This window comes from Taurulus bubalis (genome assembly GCF_910589615.1).
Source record: "Taurulus bubalis genome assembly, chromosome: 20".
Lineage (NCBI taxonomy): Eukaryota > Metazoa > Chordata > Actinopteri > Perciformes > Cottidae > Taurulus > Taurulus bubalis.
In genome coordinates, this window is record NC_136608.1 from 9,087,474 (window position 1) to 9,109,095 (window position 21,622).

The following is a 21,622-nucleotide window of genomic DNA, read 5'->3' on the forward strand; positions in this document are numbered from 1 at the left end:
TGTTAGTGTGAGAGAGAAAGTGATAATGTTTCAACAGAGTATTATTAAAGGCTGTAGCTTCGGGTCCATATAGCCTCCAGCCCCATGGACATCGTCACCTCTCTGATATTGGCAGCGGTCGAATGTGTGTGTGTGTGTGTGTGTGTGTGTGTGTGTGTGTGTGTGTGTGTGAGTTAACGGGCACAGATGTTACCCTGGCGAGTCGTGTGTCTGCTCATGCCTCAAATGCGCAGACCACATTTCACCAAAATTGGCACTGCATGTTTGTGTGTGTGTGCTTGCACATTTGTGTACCTACTGATACTTGCCCCACCACCACCACCTCAATCACCTGCCATGCCCTGTCCTCCAGCCAGCCCTCTGACCTTCTCCCAGCAGCCGATGCAGATTCATCGCTACACTAAATCTTTTTTTCGACTTAAGTGCAGCCTTTAATAAGGTTCCTCTTGAAATTTAAATTGACTGAGGCGGTGGGATGCTATTACAGCTCCGGCCTCTTCAGCAGAGCTTTCTGTGTCAGCGTGGTTAATTCATTGTCACCCTGAGCATGTAATACCTGCTGGGGTTCAATTTTAGGTTCCATCCTGTATTTTCCATGTTAATGTTATCACATCACCTCAACACTGTAAACAGAATGTCTGACTCTGGTAGATATTAAGAGCTTAGTTATTAATTCCTTACTAACCTAATGGTAATATTGTTTAAGTGCAATAATAACTTCATTTTTCTAGACCAGTGGCTTGAATCGTGAGGGTTTGTTGATGGCAAACTCAGTTTAGAAGGGTTAAGCCGTCCTGAGGCAGATCCATATGCAATCAATATCTTCAATCTGGTGGAGAGTAATCCAGACCTTCATCTTGCCTTGGCTTGTTTGCTGCAAGTCATGCTATCCTTAACTCAATTAGGTCACCGTCATGCCTTCGGATTACACACACCCCAGTAAATTTAACCAAGTGCCACGTTTCACTAATATTATTGGTTTTCCATTTTTTATTATTATATTAGAGCGGATTTTCTATAAAGAATGAACAACAGGTCTGGTTCAATTTGATTAATTTATCTATACACAGAAGACATCAATCTGTGGTTTAACAGGGTAAAGCAAATGAGAACACTTCTTTATAACGTTGAATAAAGAAAGCTGACACAGCATTTGTTTTGACTTTCTGTTAAGGCTCTACATTATTGCTTTGGAAGGAGAGATGACGGTCTGTTTACATCTTATATATTTCATGAGGCGTTGATGTATGTCTGTGGTATTTTTCTGTGCTCTGTTATGGCCTATATCATTAAATCTTTGATATTAACCCCAAACAATAGTCAAATATTGATATGTATTGAGCCATTCTTAGCTATGCTAGTGGCGTGGCTCCAGGAAAGGCAATTTTCTATCTGTGGGTTGGTCCACCACTTTGGTCCAGACTGAAAATAACTAGAACTATTGGATGGATTTCCACACAATCTTTCATGGTCCACAGATGACTTACTTCCAGCGCTACCACGATTACACTTTTTTGTTTTTTTGGTGAAATATCTCTTTAACTGCTGGATGAATTACCATTGCAATTTGGTAGGCATTCAAGGTGGCGATATGATGAATCTTTATTACTTTAGTGCCTTTTACTTTAACGCCATTTTAGCGTGAACGTGTTTTATGATCAACTCATCAAAACTAATGACAGTCCCATCAGCATGGTTTTTAGTGCTAATTATCAAACATCAGCAAGCCAACACGGTAAACAAAGATGGCAACCATGGTGATCATTACACTTGCTAAACATCAACATGTTAACATTGTCAACATGGGCATGGAAGTAGACTTGTAATCTCGAATAAATCTCCCTTTCCAAAAAGCATAAAACCAATTAATGTTCATGTTTGCTTCTTAAATGCACAAGTTAAAGAATTCCCTGCTACAATCTGTGCAGGGCTGCTGAAAAACTCCAGGGAATTATTGGCTCACTGGGCCAGTTCCTAACTCAGTACCTCATGTAAAGTGTCCAAGGAAAGCTAAAAGAACCAATGACTCTGTTTTTATCATCTATTGAAGGTTTAGGTTGTTTTGACCTTTAAACATCTGGATGTAGAGTCTAGCGCCTGTCTATTTACTCAACACCTCTGAAGCTGCATGCAGCAGTCTGATTTTGGGTATTTATTGAAGTGTGGAATGACACCTGTGGACATGAAGATGTTAAATGGAGCGCTGCATACATCTAAAACAGCCCCTGTATCAACTTGTCTTGTTCTGTCATTTTATCTCAGTTTCTTCTTTGTAATTCTTTTCCTGCTTTTTCTCTTTCTTCTCTCACGCCTTTATCAATCTCATCTGTGTCAATTGTGTTCATTTACATTCTGCAGAATAGTCTCTTTCCCATTCCCTTTCTTTTTCCTCTTCTATCAGTTGTCATCTCTCTCTCTCTCTCTCTTTTCTTAACCTCTGGGCTTTTTTTAAACACTCTTCTGATTTCACACTTGCTTTCTCTTTAACTCAGATCCCTCTCGGGCCTTTTTCAAGGAACCTGCATTGCCTCGCCCCCCTTATCAATTGGTTGTTTCCCATCACTTATCTCATTCATTATTTGTTTTATGCATCTTATTTCTCTCCTCTGCCTCTCCTCCTACAGTTTCCTCCCACCCTGACTGTTTAATTTATTGTTTTCTTCCCCTCCCTCTGTGCTAAACACTCCCTCTCATATCTCTCTCTCATCTTTCATTGTTTCTCACGCGCTTCTTCTTCATTTTCTTTGCTCCCAATGAATGTCTCTGTGTCATCTTCCTCCTTGCCTTCCTCTTATGCTGTGTTGCTTCTCTTCTCTCTCAGCCCTCTTTAGCATCTCTGTGCTCTTGTGAAGTGTCCTTATTTTGCCTGCTTTCCCTCACTGCCTCTCTTTCATTTTGTCTGTCTGTTCTTGTTTGCTTGTCAACAAACAAACTACAACAGACTATTCTTTTCTGAATATTCTGTGAGGTAGAGAGCATGCAAAGCGCAAAGACAGTAAAGGAAATACATATCCGTGTTGTTTATTGGCAAGAGAGAGTAGCAATGGAGTGCGATAGAATGCGCTGATATCCTCTGGCTCTGAGTTACTGCAGTTAGTTCTGCACTACACACATTCTTTGATCAATTACTCTTCTAGACTAGCAATAAACACAACTCCTGAACTCCTGAAATCGCACTGACCAGGTGGTGCGCCAGTCAATACAAGCCCAAACATTGTTTTAACCCCACAACACTTGAGTATGGAAATGTGAATGAATACAATGGATTGTATTTTATAACTGTCTATTGTAAGTAGTTATTTAGTTGTTGCATTTAGTTTCTGTGGTAGTAAACAGAGTCAGAGTGAAACAGGACACAGAAGCAGAAGCAGAGGGCCAAACAGTGAGAGCAGAAAGAGACAGACACCCAACTCTCAGCCCCCACCGTCTTCCTCCTGCTAAATTAACTTGGTGAGGTCCCACTGTGCCGATCCTCTCCTCATTAGACACAGACCGCGGCTGGCTGTTAGAGGCCTGAGTCAAATTTTAAGCAAGTAAACAACTCTCTAGGTAAAAAACAGGGCTCTGCACGGCCAGATCAATTTACAGTGTGTGTGTGTGTGTGTGTGTGTGTGTGTGTGTGTGTGTGCCTTCCTTCTCGAGACCTCGCTCCTCTGATATCTCAGTCAGAAACTGTTTCTGATATGAAAATATTTTCATCTAAATTCAGATCGTTTACAATTTGTCTCCACACGAAAGGTACATATAAAAGAGTGGACTAATTTAAATCAGGTTGAACATACATTCATTGAATGAGTGTGTGTTTGGATGTATTTGAATCCCCATCATGCACCCTCACTGAAACTGTGTATGAGTGTGTTTGTTCACATTGATAAATTTTTGTGCGTTTAATTAATTTAATTCATGACTGTAATTGTGTGTGTGTGTGTGTATGTGTGTGTGAGTGTGTGCGCACAACATTTCTATAACATATCCAGTCCTCTCTCTGATACTGTTGTGTGTGTGAGAGAGGCTGTGTATGTGTGTAATACAGGAGGGGGTTAATTAGCTTCAGACCACTGCCATCTATCAACCTAATGCTCAGACTCTGGCCTGGACAGCTCCATTACTGCCAGACACACACACACACACACACACACACACACACACACACACACACACACACTCCTACAGGCATGACGTGTGCATTCACTCATGTTGTTCACACACACGCTATTATGTTTAAAATCATACAGATGCTTTTAGCGAGATAAAGTTTAATCGAGATTAATAATAATAAAACAGATTAATGCTTATTTGTTAAACAGTTGTGAGCTAACTTTAATCAGCAGGTGTCAAGCAATATACCGGACGCTTGAATGGGTTTCGAGGAGGTGTGGCATGTATTCACCAACAAATAACCTGCACACACACACACTGCACTGCTACATTCACAGCTGTGACGTATCTGCTAACTTCATACAACACCCTGGAGGTAACCCTGAACCAGTGCAGCGGGCAAAAACACAGCTGACAACCTCGCAGATGGAATAATTGATGTGTTTGACTGGAAAAGTTGCTGCATGTGTTCACGACAATGCAGGTGACATAGTGGCTGCTGACTCTCCCGGAGGACTGAACTGGGTTCTCAGAAGCTCATGCTGCCGGTAAATGATGGATTTAACCTGTTTGTGCATCGGTCGCCATGCGGCTGGACGGCTTGTTAGGCACTTCTACCTCAGTGCCCCTCCATGCAAGGAACTCATCTGGGTGGTTAGCGGTTCATGATTGGTTAACAAGGGCCGGCTTTCGATCAGAAAAAAAATCTAATCAAATCTAGAGTCCCAAATAACTTCTTTTTTAAAACAACCACAAGTTGTTATTAACATAAAAATCAGCCTAGAAGCCAAATATCTTTGATTTTCCTTTGACCTTCCAAGTGACATTTCAAAAGGTCACTTTTAGCTGTTCCTTGGTTTCTTTAGCTTGAAAGCAGAGCACAGGCTGCTGATTATATAACACTCCTCACTTTGCAGCAGTTTCACTCGATGCGTTTCAAATGTTCTACAGCATCATTTGTCTTTACATAATATCCATGTTTTGAACAGATTATTGTTGGTTTCACTGTGAGAATGAGTGAAACTCCAATTAGTGGATTCCCTTAATGTTGGTCCTAGGCAGGAAAGACGCACACACAAAGCCACTGTCCTGGATCAACACGTCTGTTAAGGTCCAAATCCGGCTGTTAGTTATCTGCTCGGCTCCCCAGCGGGATTGGGCCTGATCTATAGCAAGGGATAACACTGTTCCTCACTATCACCAAAGCCATTAAGGACTAGACTGGCCAGACAGGACTGTCTATAGGTGGCAGGAGTTTAAGGACAGCTATTCCCAGAGACTGCGATTTTATTACATCCTGTTTGTTTAACTGATAAGAGGAAAAAAGCAAGAGCCTATTAACTCCGCCTAAATGGATTGTTTGGTCTCATTATTAAAGTATGTAACATGTGCCAAAGTTGTGATTCATAAAGCATATCTCTTTGAAATGGCTGGTTTACCTCTTCAAGATGATATGAGGTGATGTAGAAGGGGTTGTAAAAATGGACGTTCATTTTCACACAAATGCACCTTTCTTACAGTTTAGATAAGGCCTATCATGAGATTGGTGGAGATGATTTGTCATTTAAAAAAAGTAGCTTCCCAGAAGAAAAGGTTTGGTCAACACGGTTCTCGGATAATGGTCTATATTTGCTTCACTCACCACTAAGAAAAGCACTATTAAAGAAAGATTTGAATAAATAATGCAGTTTCTGCCCCTCAGAAAAACGAGATGCCACCCGCCTACTGGAGTGCATTGATTATTGTCATGGAGAGAAACATATTAGTTAGTTTCAATGGCCTTTGCTTGGAGGGGAACACAGTTCAATGAAGAATTAATCTGCTACATTATGGCCAGGGGAAGTTTATTCTGCTTTCACGGTGCTCAATTTCTCTGCTAGCAAGCGCAAAGATTTAATATCTTTCCTGGATGGGCCAATTTGCTGATCAATGGCAGCCAAACCACGTGAAATATAATAGCTATTTGTTCTTGAGAAGAGTACAGGCTCCTTATAAGGTTTAGTGGAGAGATGCAGAGACTAAGTGCTGGTTCAGAAGCTTTCTAACTCTAAGAATAGCCCAAAAGGGTGAACACTGCAGTGCTGAAAGCCTTTAACTTTTCATGCACGCTAGAATTTTGGAAATCTGGAGAGCCTTTGGGAAATATTCAAAAAATATCAACAAATTCATCAAATACCTTTTAATAATCAAGGTATTGATGTATCAACAAACTGAAACAATACATTTAAAAGCGTGTGTAGAAGTGTTTCTAGTGTTGATTGGGACTCCCCATTCACCAGCAAACACATATTCTTCCCCTTTTTCATCATATACTGTGTACACACTCACACACACACACACACACACATATTCATTAGTGCAAATGGAATTAGAGGGATTGGAGGCATAATCTTCTTCCCCAGTGATGTGGGGGAACCAAGCTGTTAATTTCCCGCCTCCAACTACGACTCCAAACCTGCTTGCTTTGAAAACGGATGGAGTCACTCACGACTTACAGCACATGAATGATTTACAACACTCGCATGCCACACGCCATTAGACGTTCTCGATGTGTGTCTGGGGGCTTTCTGCTTGTGTGGCTATATAAATATCTGCAGAAAATATTCATTTTTAGAAAACACAGGTGTGTCTGCGGAAGACATTTGGTCTGTTTGTACCTGCAGCAGATATCAGATGCCACTGAATCTGTTTTCGCTTCCCCTCCACCTTTACTCAGTAATGACTCTGGAAATATGACAAGAGGATGTACACAAGTGTGTATATGTGTCTCATTTTCCAAGTTTGCCAGCTTGAGAAAGAAATAACAAAAGATCAAAGTAGCAGGTTGCCCAGGTCACAGGGTTACTTTCCCATCGCTGTTGTAAACAGATACATATCTTATTTCCCCAGCCGTGCATTCATTTCTCTTTTGAAATGGATATTCCCCTATTTAGATACACATAGAGAGTAAAAGGACAAGTGAAACAGGGGATTCACACACAAACAAATACACATTACCCACAAAAACCACAAACACTTGCACACAAGTTGTTTTACCAATTGTTTCCCTCTGCTGGTCCAGCTTTTGATTGAGCGTGTTATTTTTTTTTTATTGGTTTCTCGCTATCTTCTATGAATTATACATACACGTCGTGAAGTTTATGAAAGTTTCCTGTTGTATTCCCCGGGCAGAGAGGACCAATAACAGAACTCCAGTGTCCCAAACGTGAACTCCTCCCTAGTTCCCTGAGCGAAATGAAAGATTAATAAACAGCAGACTAAACAAAAGAATTAAACAGCTTTGTTCCAAGATTAGATATCCAACAAAAAAGAAATGCGACGGCATCCACTTAGTGGTGTGCATTGATCGCCGTCTTTGAAGAAAAATGTATTCTCTTCTCGTCCTTTCAACACTCTTTGCTTGAGGAGGTGAATGAATACTGGCCATGCTCAGAATTAATTCAAAGAAAGTCAAATACATTTTTTGTGTTAAACATGCTCCTGAAACAAAAAAAAACATCTTTTGGAGATTCAGGGCTATTTTCCAGCTGCTCGCTGCAGCACTTCAGCACCACCAAAGAGGAAGCATTTAGAAGATCCAGCAAAACTCAGGAGAGATCCCTGACCTTTCAAAATGGCAGAGACAAGTGTAGATGCAGAGGGCAGCAGCTTCACATGGCGCTCAAAGGGAGTGACGACAGTGAGTGATGGGGCTTTAGAATCATTCCGGTCACACACACTGTCCATCTCAAATCTCGCCATGCAGTATCAGCGTGTTTTGCTGGGTTCAGCAATTGCAGACATTTATATTTGTGTGTGTGTGTGTGTGTGTGTGTGTGTGTGTGTGTGTGTGGTTGTGTGTCAGATACAGACAGCTGACACACCTTACGTTTGGGTTTAGATTGGCAGATAAGGCTTTCTTCCAATGAATGCCAATGAGACGTCTGTCCAACATCTGTGTGTGTGTGTGTGTGTGTGTGTGTGTGTGTGTGTGTGTGTGTGTGTGTGTGTGTGTGTTGGCAAGTACAGGGTCTTCCTTTGCTGTCCTCCTGTGTCAGGGTAAAAATCAATCTGCCTGTCAGCCACCTAACACCTTCCGCCTGTTAGACCACCTATCGCCAGCAATACCTGTCTATCCGTGTCTGTGTGTGTGTATCTGTGTGTGTGTGTATCTGTGTGTGTGTGTGTGTGTGTGTGTGTGTGTGTGTGTCCTGTCTTTCTGTCAACCCCTGTCTCTCCTTTCTCCCATTGGCCCGTTGTGCTGTCTGTGCTCTTAATCTGTCGGCCATGACGTCGATGTTGGAGCATGACAACACGTTGCATCACCGGCTTCCCTTTTTGTTACCTCTCCATCTCATGTCACATTCTCAAACTGTTTTGTTTGCTTCGTTCACATCCCCGAGCCAACCATACGTCTGCGGTGCCGCAGTTGAATTTGAACGCTCGTGATAGCAACTTCTCCTTCATATCCCAGAGAATTATTAATCACAGCGATCCCTCAGGGGAGCGGGAAGCATTTATAACTCTCTTCTGCATATAGACATCAGTAAAACTATGCATGGAGGCATGAACATGATCATAAGTATTACAGCCTGACTCCCCTTTTTATCTTTGGAGTTGATTCTGATAATAAATATTAAATTAAATTGAACCATTAATCTTGAAGAGACAGTCCTCCTACCTGGTGTTTCAGTATGCAGACTGGAGAAACAATTTACAGAAATTATTTTCTCTCCTCTTGTTGTCCAGATCCCTCAGATTAGCTACGCCTCCACGGCCCCGGAGCTGAGCGACAACACGCGCTACGACTTCTTCTCCCGCGTGGTACCGCCGGACTCCTACCAGGCCCAGGCCATGATGGACATTGTCACGGCGATGGAGTGGAACTACGTGTCCACGCTAGCGTCAGAAGGAAACTACGGAGAGAGCGGCGTGGAGGCCTTCGTCCAGATCTCCAGAGAAACTGGTAGGAGCTCAAACTGTTAGATGTGAAGTGTAGACGATGGGGCTCCTGGGTTCATCTTCATTAGAATGACATTTGTAATCCTACGTTGCACTTTTACCTCTTCCGATATCAATACAGACACAGAAGTTTGAACATGAGATATAACGTCATCTTCAAATCTTCTCTTCTGGCAACATTTTATCCCAACAGGATCGATACATCGACATGCATCTATCGGTGTTTCTATATTATAAAGTGTTTGAATGTATTTTTAGGAAAAGTATAGCATCAGTGACGAGAAGATTTTCATTACAGTTCTCCAGGTAAAAGTTTAAAAGCAGCAACTTTTACAGCTCTTTCTGTTCGTGGTGTGTGACACTCTCACAGCTCTGGTGTATGACATCATTTAAAAGGATTTGAGAGAGAGATGAACAACCAATCACATCGAGCGTGTCAAGTGTTGCTATGTACCGATGATATGCCGTTTAAGTTGCACTGTGGGGTATGGTACACGACCGATGGCTTTAGCCTGTAATTTGAAGAGAACTATAGAAAGCACCTGTTGTTTTAACTCGGGGAAACTCCAGGGAGAATTCACTCTTTGGGTAAATTGCAGGGTGTAGATTGCAGGCTGGCTGTGGTGAGTGAGCGGAGACCGACACTTATCATAGCGAGCATTTGATAGACAAGTGCTGCTGTCTTCTTAACTTTCCTTTCGGCTCTATATGTGTGTAACTTTGAACAATGCTGCAGGCTATTGCATTGCATCAATGTTCATTATTACGCCTGTGGATTAGCTGCACATGCTCTGAACACATGATAGTCAGTATATTCTGGAGATGTACAGGTTAAAGGATAAAGCGACATTAAATGCCTTAGTAAAGTGTTTAGATCACTCTCTAACTTTCGATCTTTCATTAAGTAGTGGCAAGAGAGATGAGAGTAAATGAGAGTGACAGAGATACTGAAAGGGAGAGAAACACAGAGAGACGGCTCACTTATCTGTTTTGATGCAAGACAAAAAGCGGTCCCCTTGGTCACGAGCGCGTCGCGTTTGGTAGAACGCTGCCTCAAATCAGTTTATGAAACCCTCCAAGTGGTGTTGACGGATCAAAATGCTGTCGGTTTCCCCGCTTATGTCTCAAATGTTTATTGAAAACGGATCACGTTGGATGTTGACAAATATTTACAGACTGACGGGACTAAAGAATCCATTTGAGAGAGTATCAGGGGAGATATTTCCACTTGTACTCTATATCATTTCCTCAAGTCTCCTCCTTTTTGCTTTTTGGGCATTGTTTGTGCGTTGATGTCGAGATGACAGCTCCGTGTATGTCTATCTGTCCATCCCTATCTTGGTGTGTGTTTGGAGCCGGCTCGCCCAGGGCCGTGTGCTCTGGCAGGCTGCACATAGGCTAGATGTTTACAGTGGTGTCAGATCAGTGTGTTTGCCTGAGTGTTTGTGTCTGCCACTGTAAAGGATAAGGTAGTACTGTGCATTACGGGCAAGTACAGTGTGTTTGTGTGTGCTTGTGTTTTGGGAGTCAGCAGCTATCTTGCCCTCTGTGTGTGTGTGTGTGTGTGTGTGTGTGTGTGTGTGTGTGTGTGTGTGTGTGTGTGTGTGTGTGTGTGTGTGTGTGTGTGGGACGGCTACATGCTGTGACAGCAGTCAGTCAGTTGTTTACTCTGCGGCACTGCAGATGTGAACAGAACTAAGAAGATGAAGGGATGGGAGAGTAGGAAAAAAAGAAGGGCAAAGAAGAGGGCCGAGGAGGGGAGTGGAAAAAGTGAGGGAGTTCACTGTCTGTGTGTGTGTGTGTGTGTGTTATAGTTGTGAATCAAGCTGTAGAGTGTGAGAAATAGAAGTGTAGTGACAGAGAATAGAAGAAGAATGGGACTAGGAAGTGGGAACAGTGACAGAATAATGATAGGGCTCCTGATATAGATTCACAGCACTCTTTGACCCTGCAAACTTACACACACATACACACAGATTGATACACACACACACACACACACACACACACACACACACACACACACACACACACACACACACAGAAATATATAGCGCGACACAGGTGGACATCTCTTTACACACTTACACCCACACACAGAGCCACAGGGAATTTCTAGGTGATTAATTTGTGATTGCAGTGTAATGATTGCAGCTTACAATGCACTCTGCATACTGATACCAAACATCCATATTAATTGGTGTGTAATCGTTCACTGATGATTCTTGACAATGTTTCGGGCCGCGCAGGAGTGTGCGTGCGTGCATTTTGATCACCGGAAAGTTTCAGGATTGTCGCTCAAGTCTTGCCAGCAGATCGAGTGCTACAGGGTGTGTGTGTGTGTGTGTGTGTGTGTGTGTGTGTGTGTGTGTGTGTGCCAGTTACTGGACCAGTTTGAGTCCACCCAGCCATTCCTCTCCGGCCTTTTCCTTTATAACACATTGAGAAAGTTCAATATTTACTACTACTACTTTGCTACTCAATATTTATTACTCCAATACATTCTTTGAAAGGGAATATGTCCTACTTCTGTTTGCTGCTCCACAGCTGCTGTTTTGTCTCCACTCCCAGGAGGAGCTGTGTAGAAAACTCTGCACAACTAATTTTTCAGCCACACGGCAGTCAGCAAAATCTTTTTGTTTCAAAAGGACTGCTTAAGGGAAAGCTTGAAATAACACTACATTTGAGGTTACTGCAAAAAAAAATGAAAAGAAATGGATGCCAACCCTCGATACTCCAACCTCCAAATTGACGTTTTACGGCACGTTTAACTGATGGCAATTTGACTTAAAGTCATCTCTTCCTGCGTTTATCCAGTAGTATTTTAAACCATTTTTTTTTTGCAGTTTACTCATCCGTGGCCACATCCTGAAATATATTCACCATGACTTTCACAGCGTATGCAGCCTGTGTGCTGTCACCCCCAGCCATGGCTTTAGGTTCCAGTGATGCAGAACTAGTAACAGACACAGCTCAGTGAGCATGGGCCAAACGGGTTTACTCATCATTAGTAACTGTTCACATACTGGGCGCATAATCAAGCGCTTTTTTTGTGTTGCCTTTGCACACAATAAGCCGACGTGGACCGGTGATTAAAGGTTAATGAACAAATAATGTAAAGGCCAACTTGGGGGAGAGTTGTCGGGGAGTGGCTTCAAAGGTCATGCAGGAAGCTAGTGGTCCATTTTTGGTGGTGAATTGGGCATCATTTCACATCTCACATAAAAGAGGCTACTAGCAATGGGAAATCTGCCGATAAAAGAACATTTTTTTGTTCAGTCTTCCAGCTGGAGGACGGTCTCTCTCCCTATAGGCCACGCTGCTGTTGACTGTGCGTGGAAGTAGGCAGCATATGGCCACACTGCGAGACCACTGCCTCCTATATCGAGCTGAGTTTGCAGCATATGGACCACTGTACTATAAAACAAGAGGTGGCAGTTTACTTTACCGAAGGAATCTTTGAAATCAAGTCACGGCTCGTTCTCCTTCCAGTAACCTTCCTCACCTCCCCGTGGAATCCATCTGGGATTAAAACTACCACATCTACATTCAGCCACACTCCAGACAAAGCGGGAGAGGCTGTGTGTGTGTGTGTGTGTGTGTGTGTGTGTGTGTGTGTGTGTGTGTGTGTGTGCGTGCGCGCGTGTGTGTGTGTGTGTGTGTGTGTGTGTGTGCAAGTATCGAGATAGAAGGCAGTCTTTTTGTCAATGAGAGTGGGTGAGGAAGTGGAATGAAGGAGTGAGAGTGGAAGAGGACGTGTGGACTGAAGAGTCTCCTCCCTCTGACACTGGCCGGCCTTCAGAAGCTCTGCGAGGCAGTAATGAAGAAGGGAAGAAAATGAGCAGGAGAAAAGGGGCTGAGAGAAAATAATTAAACGTTTATCTGCAGATTCATTTAATTAGTTCTCTGGCTCTAAACTAAGCTCCCGCCTTTTTGCTTAGCTTTGCCTCTTTAGTTCTCTTTCAGTCCGCACTCTCACCCCACAATGGAGTCGGCCCTCGTCATTATCCGAGTCTTGCGACCGGCTTATGTTGTTTTATTCAGACGAGCGGAATCATACTTTAATTGAAATGCATTGGGATGCATATGACATGTAGAACATGTTTATTTATAAGCACGTATGCCGTATTCGTAGACCACACTCGTGTTGGAAAATCACTTAGCTTGCATTATAGACATGATAGTATATCTTATTATTCATGAGGATATTAAAATGAATAAGGAACTCTGCTACGCAGCATTCTGACAATATAATGATCTTGGAAAACGTATTTGATTATATTACATTTCAGCGTGTATTACAAATATAATCATATATAATGAAGTTGTAATTAAAAAGCTGGGACACAGACGGCGTATGGATTGTCAAATATATCACGCATTGTTTATGCTGAACGCAAAGTTTCAAGAAGCAGAAGAAGCAGCGGTACGAGACACACAGACACACTCTCTAACTCACACTCGGGTGACAACGTGTCTCCCCGGGTCGATTTAGCTTTCTGTGTCTTGTCCTTGATTACACTCACAACTTAAGACTGACACTGTTCATCTACACACTCGCAGACACACACAGGGAGCGCCAACATCAATCCATCCATTTGTAACTAATTACACCAGCCTTGGTTTTCATCTCAAGGTGAAGCTGTCTTTGTCGTCTTCATGGAAGGCCCCAAACTCTCAGTTGCGTGTAGACTTGTTTATGCTGTTGGTTTTGCGGTTTGCGGTCGCTTCATCCTTGTAAAATGCAGCTCTGGTATTTTTCTAAAACTTTAACATATGTACTTTCTTTCCCCCACGGTGAGTACATTGACTGTGTTGCAATGCGGTTGTTCGGAGTGGAACAATACAGTATTTGCTTTGCCTGCCTTGTTGAAAATGGTTTGTGTGATTTTACTCTGAACTATAAATTATCTTGAAGAGATCCTTAACATCTTTCCAAATCTCCAGATTCTATTATAATCCAGTTTATGTTAGCCTTATGTTTCCAATCTCTCACCTAGGTGGAATTGACAATATCTATTAGGAGTTAACAGCCCTCTGCAGATGGCATTAGTATTGCCAGCGGACATCCAGAGATTGTAATTATTACCTGAGCAGCACTGTGAATTCCATCCCATCAGGCTGATATAGCCATTTTTAGCAATTTTCCCCTCGCCGACCAAATATTAAGGCCAACAGAAATTACCTTCTCTTTTCCAGAAAAACTCTGGGGTCGCTCTCGATTCTTTATCAACCTGTGAAACCACCTCCTTATTTTCAGCCACGTCTCAGTGATTACTAGAGGTAGGGGATCGCGAGAATAATTAGATTTGCCTCCCACAAAGCAGTTTTGCTGATGTGCAGTATGTTCCAGAGCAGATTTCTAGGCCCTGTAGCTAGAAACATAAATCTGCCTCGTTTGAAAATTAAACTTGAGAATATATGATTCAGCTCAGAGTACACCAGCGGGCAATAAAAGCTTCCACTTAAAGCGCAAAGTTACACTGCAACACATAATATAGACATAATATAGACTGTGTCTACCTCACTGTATGTCGCTCTGTGACATTCAATGTTTAAAGTCCCTTTTGGCTTGAGAACTTCTCCTATTCCCTCCTGTCAGAGTTAGAGCGGGTACTGGGCACACAGGCATACAGATAATGGGAGTGAAATAGGGTTTTGGTGTGTGTGTGTGTGTGTTTGTGTGTGTGTGTGCGTGTGTGTGTGTGTGTGTGTGTGTGTGTGTGTGTGTGTGTGTGTGTGTGCCCTCTTATTTTCCATCTCTATTTGGCCTCTTCAAGTCCACCAAGAGATCGGGGACAGAAGAAAAAAAAAACTCAGCCAGTTGCTGCTAAGCCCCAAAAGTAATTTCAGCAATATTACTGCACCGGTTGGTACACAAAGGTGTGTGTTTATGTGTGTGTGTCCTGAAGTGTGTGCGCAGATATGTCCTGGAGAGTGTGTGTGTGTGTTTGTTTGTGCAGCTTATGTTTGCAAGGTATATGTGTGTTTGCATCGTGATTTCATGGATCCATGTTTGTTCATGTGTGTATGAGCGAGCTTATGTGTATGCGTTGTGTGTTGGTGTGCGTTGTGTGTCTGTGTTCTGTTTCGATGTGTGTGTGTCTGTGTTTTAAGGGGAGAAGGAATCTGCCTGCACAACTTAAAAGCACTTTCAGACCTCTTCACCGTTCTGCTCCAGTAGCTTTAGTTATTTTTTTCCTCTTTCCATCCTCATGTTTTTTTTTCAATTTTTCTGCAGAAGCGCTTTGGGGTCACGGTTAAAATAAATGACAAGAACCATCGTTGGCTGGCATAATGCAAAAAGAAAAGTAATACTTGATTAATTTAAATATAGGGCTTCAAGAGTTCCACCTGAAATACCTCAACTAGAGTGTGTGTGACTACAGACGAGCATATAGTAAGTATATAAATAGTGAAGGAATACAACTGGCTCGCTGTTGTTCAGAGCTTTTCCACTTAAAAAAATGTAGATATCACCAAATATTTTAGCATGAAGAAAACAGACAGAAAGAGGGATGTACCTTTTTAATCATGATGATAAGCGCACAAACAAATACTTACAGATATTAAAGATATATAGAATACAGATTAAAAGGCTGCATGTGTTCAAACAGAGGCGGACTCTAATTAAAGCTTATGTTTATCTCATGTCTTCACGTCCTCTCATTGGAATGCAATCCTCATTTCATTGGCTGTAGTAAAAAATAAAAAGTAATACCTACTGTCACATGAATGATTTGGGGAAAGGCTTAGCAGAGCTTAGTGGCTTTAAGCTGGAAGCGTTATTTGTAGGAAATTAGATTTACAGTCAGCGATCAAAGCAGAATTTAACTTTGATGTTGTCAGCTCTCATGCTTACGTCCAAACTGTTGTATGTTGTTGCAAAACTGCAGAAAAAAATCAATTATTTTTACTCGACAAATGATTGAATGAGGAACACAAGCCATGACGCCAGATGTAATAATGAACAAAAAGCACGAGAAATAAAGAAAAGTGTATTACTGTCAGTTTGACTGATCACTCTGAAATCATAAAAAAAAAAAAAACTTGAAACCAGTCACGGACGATAATAACTCATAAACCTCTACTCATCTAAATTTGAACAGAAGGCGTGTCACACAGAAATTTAACAGACTCCATGTGAAAGCTCTGTCATACTTAAATTGCTGAAAAAAAGTCACAGTGAGCCAAAATGTGCAGGTTTCAGTAGCCGTTTGTGAATGTTGAAAAGTATGATTTTTCACAATAAGAACTATAAACATTGCGATACAGATTGTTTTCGTCACAGAAGAAACGGCTAATCTCAGATGCACTCTATTGCGGCTCTGACAAATGGAGACGGCAGAAGGAACTAGCGTTAACGGAGCATAATTAATAACATTTGCTGAACTTGGTTCTTCCTGCATTAGTCCCATTTCCTTCAGGTCAAAGGTCACCCTCTACCAGTTGCTCTTTCCGGACTATCTGTTTTCTTTCCAATGCTTTGATCCAGACCGGGTGTTGGTAGAATTGTAACAGGTCAGTTTGTTTGGACACATGAAAATGTGAAAACCATGATAACTCTGACAAACTGTGGCCAATCAATCTGTCTCAACACAAACCAACCAGCAGAACTCACACAAAAACGGAAAAAATGCATCACAATTTCTTTTGAAGTTACAATGATTAACGACATTCAAACTACACCACAGTCCTCGGTTTGACCTAGAGGCGGACTTTCCTTCTGCCTGTCTGTCTAGATATTGGCATGACCACATCAGGCCCGGTACACACAGCCTCACACACACACAGACACAGAGACAAATGAGTCCTGCTGTCTCCACCCGGCAGGACCGGCAAGGTGGGCACCGATGAACGCACCGTGGATGTCTTTGCTACTCTCTGCCTTGCTGCTAATAAATCAAACCTCGATAACTACGGACTACTCATAGCGTCCTCTGTCTTCTCTCTTCTCCTCAGTTACGAATACACACACACGCACACACACACGCACACACACACACGCACATCACCCAGCAGGCTGATGGATGGTGAGCTGGCAGAGGCAGTTTAGCTGGGAGTGAATGGGGGAGAATTACAACTCTGTCGGCGCTGTTGCATTGTTGCTTCGACTAAGATGCATGTCGGAATGCTGGAATGCCGGATTCCAGGAAGAGCAATCGATGTACTCCATCTGTCTCGTTGTCTGTTTATTTCGCTCAAACCGTTCAGAGTTTTTCTCATTTCTTGTTCCTCTACGATATCTTGCCTGCTTCACTCTTTTTCTCATTGGCCTGTCATCCGCTGTCCTTTCAATGTTATTACTGGGGTCGAACGACGAGCTTATTGGGCGACCACTTTAATCACGTTAGGAATGTTCTAGATATGCTCCGGCACTTGTCCTCTTTCCATATAATTCTACTTTCCTCTTTTCTTCACTGTTCACCCTCTCTCCTATTACTTTTTAACACTTATGATCTCGCTGTTCTCCTTCTCGACTATCTCAACCTCAACTCATCATCCATCTGTTTTTGTTCCCAGACTTTAAAAGGCATTCAGAATATCACTCTCACACAGTCACTCATGTAGAATTACACAGAGTTTTTCTGACATGGAATTTCTAAGATTTGCAAGACTTCTTTTCAAGATGGTGTAAAAAACACCTTCATCAAAATCCCAGACAGCCGAGTTTAAAGGTTTTCACAACTCTTGTAAACTTAAATCAGATTAAAGTGTTGCAACTGATGTTTATTTTATTATCTTTTTTTTTTAAGAACACACAGAGAAGGAATAGAAGAATATATACAGTTTGATATAATCACCGAGCTTAAATCAGATCTGAGAGCAGACTGTATACATTTCCCCTGCGGGCCTCCAGCTTTTGTTTGCATCTTTGAAAATGTCTTTTCACCCCAAAAGTTCAACTTCTGTTTCATATTCAACAGTCTTTAAGAAGTTGATGTCTGGCCCAGACGGCATAATTAAGTGCAGCGAGATGTAAATGCATATTAACTGCAAGGCAAAAAAAAATCTGAAACTTAACACAGAAGGAGAGCCCGACAGTATACTGGTTGAATGCAGAAAGATAGATGGATGAAGTGCATCCACTAACATCTCTCCAAATGTCCTCAAGGAAAACTGAGCTCTCTTCATCTGATCCAATCCATTTGTCTGAACCCCACTTCCTACACCGTACAATCTCAAACTGTTTTAATTCTCAATGCAATCTCAGCTGTAAAACGGAAAAGTCAGCCGAGTGTTACCGATCAAAGTAACCCTGCTTTTCTTACATGGGCCGCCCTCATATTTACATCTAAATGACTGTTGATGGTGACAGAGGTAGCGCAGACCCAATTATGCAAGGGAGTTGGCAGGAACCTGAGAAATGATGGATAATGACTGAGGGTTGGAGGCAATTCCAACACACGCAACTTTAACAAGCGTAGCTCTGTCTCCATAGTTTGACTCTGACGGAGTAATTTATTCCCACTCCGCCAGCACGGAACCACGGATTTAAAAGTTTCACCACTTACCCAAGCCTTCCCCATTTCTCACTCCAGAATGAAACAGTTATTATTCAAAAGAGAAATGGGAATTTATGCAGGCTTAGACATGGCCTTATATCTTCACTTAGTTTTTATTCTTTCCCTCCCTTTGTATTTCCCTTTTCTCCCTGTTTTCAGCTTTTGTGTTTTTCATTATATGGTTCTGGAGCAACGCATGTTTAATTTGTCTTGGGTGAACGCTGCCTTCCTGTTTCTGCTTTTTCTTTTTCTGTCTCTTTACCGAATGTTCAGAAGGTGTGAATGTAGAATAAATCACTTCATATTGATCCGTTAATACAAGCGATATACACTAGCGTTGGGCCATATTGATATTCTCCTATTGGCAATATTGATTAAACAAAACTTAATTATTATCCAAAGGAAACTGAAGAAAGATTCAGGCATAGATAATAATTTTCTATTGACTAAAGTATCCACGATGTATCAGTAAGCACTATTTCACCCAAGGGCATGATGAGATCAATACATTGTAGGACCAAAGCGATTGTCATTTGAAGCTTCTTTTCAAATGAAACCTTGAATGTTTGTTATCATATTGTATTATGTCTTCTCCCTAAAAATTTGGCGAAATATGATTTTGTGTTATTGTGGTTATATAATTTGAATTCATTGTGCCGTTAGACCTTGTTGTTTATATGTGGCTCCTTTTGTTTGTGGCAAGCTGGAGAGCGAACCGTTTTTAGACGCCAATGAAAAACATGTCGTGACTTTGGTAAATGATTACATCCATCATTTTAAAAATACATTTTTTGACATTTAAACTGAGGACGGATCAATTTAAAGATTATCAACTGAGTTTCCCGTTACCCGTTGCGTGTGCGAGAGAGAGAGAAGGTGGACCACTGCACGCAATGTTTCTGTAAGTTATTAATAATAATAATTTGAATGTCAACATTATGAATGAAGCTTTGAATTATTCAGCACAGCCCTATTACTTTAATTGCATGCTGTGGCGTGTTGGTTCCGTTGGATGGTTAGTCTTACGACGGGAGCGAAGATTTGCAATCTTTCCATCTCTGGTCCTGACGTGTTTATTATCACACAGTTTTACAAATCACTTTGCTCATATTCTCTGGTAGTCCTTCCTTGTTTGGTTTAAACACCAAAGAATCGCCAATTAGGAGCACTTGCATTATTTTTGCTAACAGCAGTGAACATCTTTCCTGTTGGGGTTCGGGCTACTGTACACGGGTAATTACGTACAGCGGTGTTACTTCTTTTTCTTCATACACTCCAGCATAGTTCTGACACAGCACTTTCTAAGCGAGACCACCGAAACATAAACCTAAGCTTTAAGTATTTTTCAGGTAAGGACAGTCCCGAAAAGGTCAACACCATGAACAGAAGGATATTAGAAGGAAGAGGTAACAGAATGAGAGAAAAAAATGTAATGGATAAAGCCCAGAAGTGTTTGTTTTTCATCTTCTTTTACTTCCAATACTGACAAACATGCAGTTTGTGCAACCCAGGTTTAAGGAAGTATGACTTCATATCTATCTTGTGTTCTTTCAGTGTCACAAGGACACACATTAAGCACCCATTTCATTGCCATATTCACTTTTATCACTTAAACATTACAGGTCATGAAAATGTCACCCCGGGTTTGACTTATTGTAGCATCTGCCAGGCACATTGTACCACACTCCCAGCTATACATATACAGTATGCCAGCTATTAAGATACGGTTGTAAAAGTTCGAACCGAGGTGAAATAGAGGTGAACATAAATATTACAGAACTATAGTGAGGCCATTTTTCCCTCATCATATTACATCTTCCCACTCTCTAAAACACATACTAAATGCATGCGTGAGGCACTTACCCATCAGCCCCCTTCAGAGCCTCTCATAAGCTTCAGCTGCCAATCAATTGACTATTCATTTACGTCCAGCCGGCTACTTTTTTATATACATTTAATATTTTTATACAATTGTTTTGATTACTCATGCATGCATATTTTATATTTATATTTTATGATCACTACCCTTTTAGAGACTGTCTCTATCAGTCCCGCCCTCTCATGTAGACTGTACTGTAGGTATGAGCTGGTCATTTGTGGCATATTCAATACGACATTCTGGTTCCCTTCTGCCATCTATTTTGCAAGGACACATTGGACGACGGGGTATTTAGGTAAACACTGGAAAACCTGCGCAGTAAGCATTAAAAAGTACACTTAAAGCGCTGCATTTTCCATGCATGAGCCACAAAGACGTTCATGGGCTGAATGAATAAATGAATGAAACTTGAAATACCTTGGTTTATTAAATGACGACTGTATTCAAAAGAGAGAACAATGCGACAGATACATTTCTGTCAATACCATTCCACGTGGGTCCAGGTTGCAGCATCTGCAAACAGCTGACAGGAAGTAAAACTTGGATCGTAATATTAACTAGCGACACAATCCCAATTAAAATGGTCCATTCAGTTATGCTCATTGTGTTCACAAGCTGGTGAGACGATCCAAACATCTGGGACTTCCATGGTGGGTGTCAAGCCTGGGAGACGGATGATAAACAAACACTGGCAACCTGCAGCTTCCAGCCATTTAAAGCAATATTCTCAAAATGGTTTTGATTGACTCGCCGTCTGTTGGCTTGAAAGGTGGCTAGCGTGGTGTTTATTCCCTGCTCTGTCACGGTGAATAATCCACCATACCATAAGTTCTACAGGGCAGAATGTATTTAGAGAGCAACTTAACACTGTGAAGGCGAAATACACGGATTCAGGGAAAGGCAGCCCCGGTGCTCAGAGGATCCGACTGCACTTATAAGATACGTGATTTATGATTATTATGGATGTGGGTCTGCCCTGGGGACGCAAAAGTGTTCTTAAGATGGAGTCCGAGAAGCGCATCCTACACTTACCCCGTTGTTTCATGCAGGCTTTATGAGCAGCTCTTTCAGTGACAGGCTGCTTGTGTAAAGGAGAGATTCCGCCGTCACACTTTACAATCAACACTGCTGTCAACTCCATTTTTGGCTTATCTTGCTTTTTCAAAAACTGATGCTCCTTGTTATTACACTGTCCCCT

At 41.8% G+C, this 21,622-nt stretch overlaps 1 protein-coding gene across 1 annotated transcript in view; it reads left to right on the forward strand.

The window, feature by feature from the left end:
- grm8a (glutamate receptor, metabotropic 8a) overlaps positions 1 to 21,622 on the forward strand; it is a gene marked incomplete at both ends in the record, with an annotated part of 184,711 nt that overhangs the window by 59,228 nt on the left and 103,861 nt on the right. Inside the window, one exon of the mRNA XM_079235931.1 lies at positions 8,827 to 9,043. Within this exon, the coding sequence (XP_079092057.1) occupies positions 8,827 to 9,043 (217 nt within the window). The remainder of the gene's footprint in view (positions 1 to 8,826; positions 9,044 to 21,622) is intronic.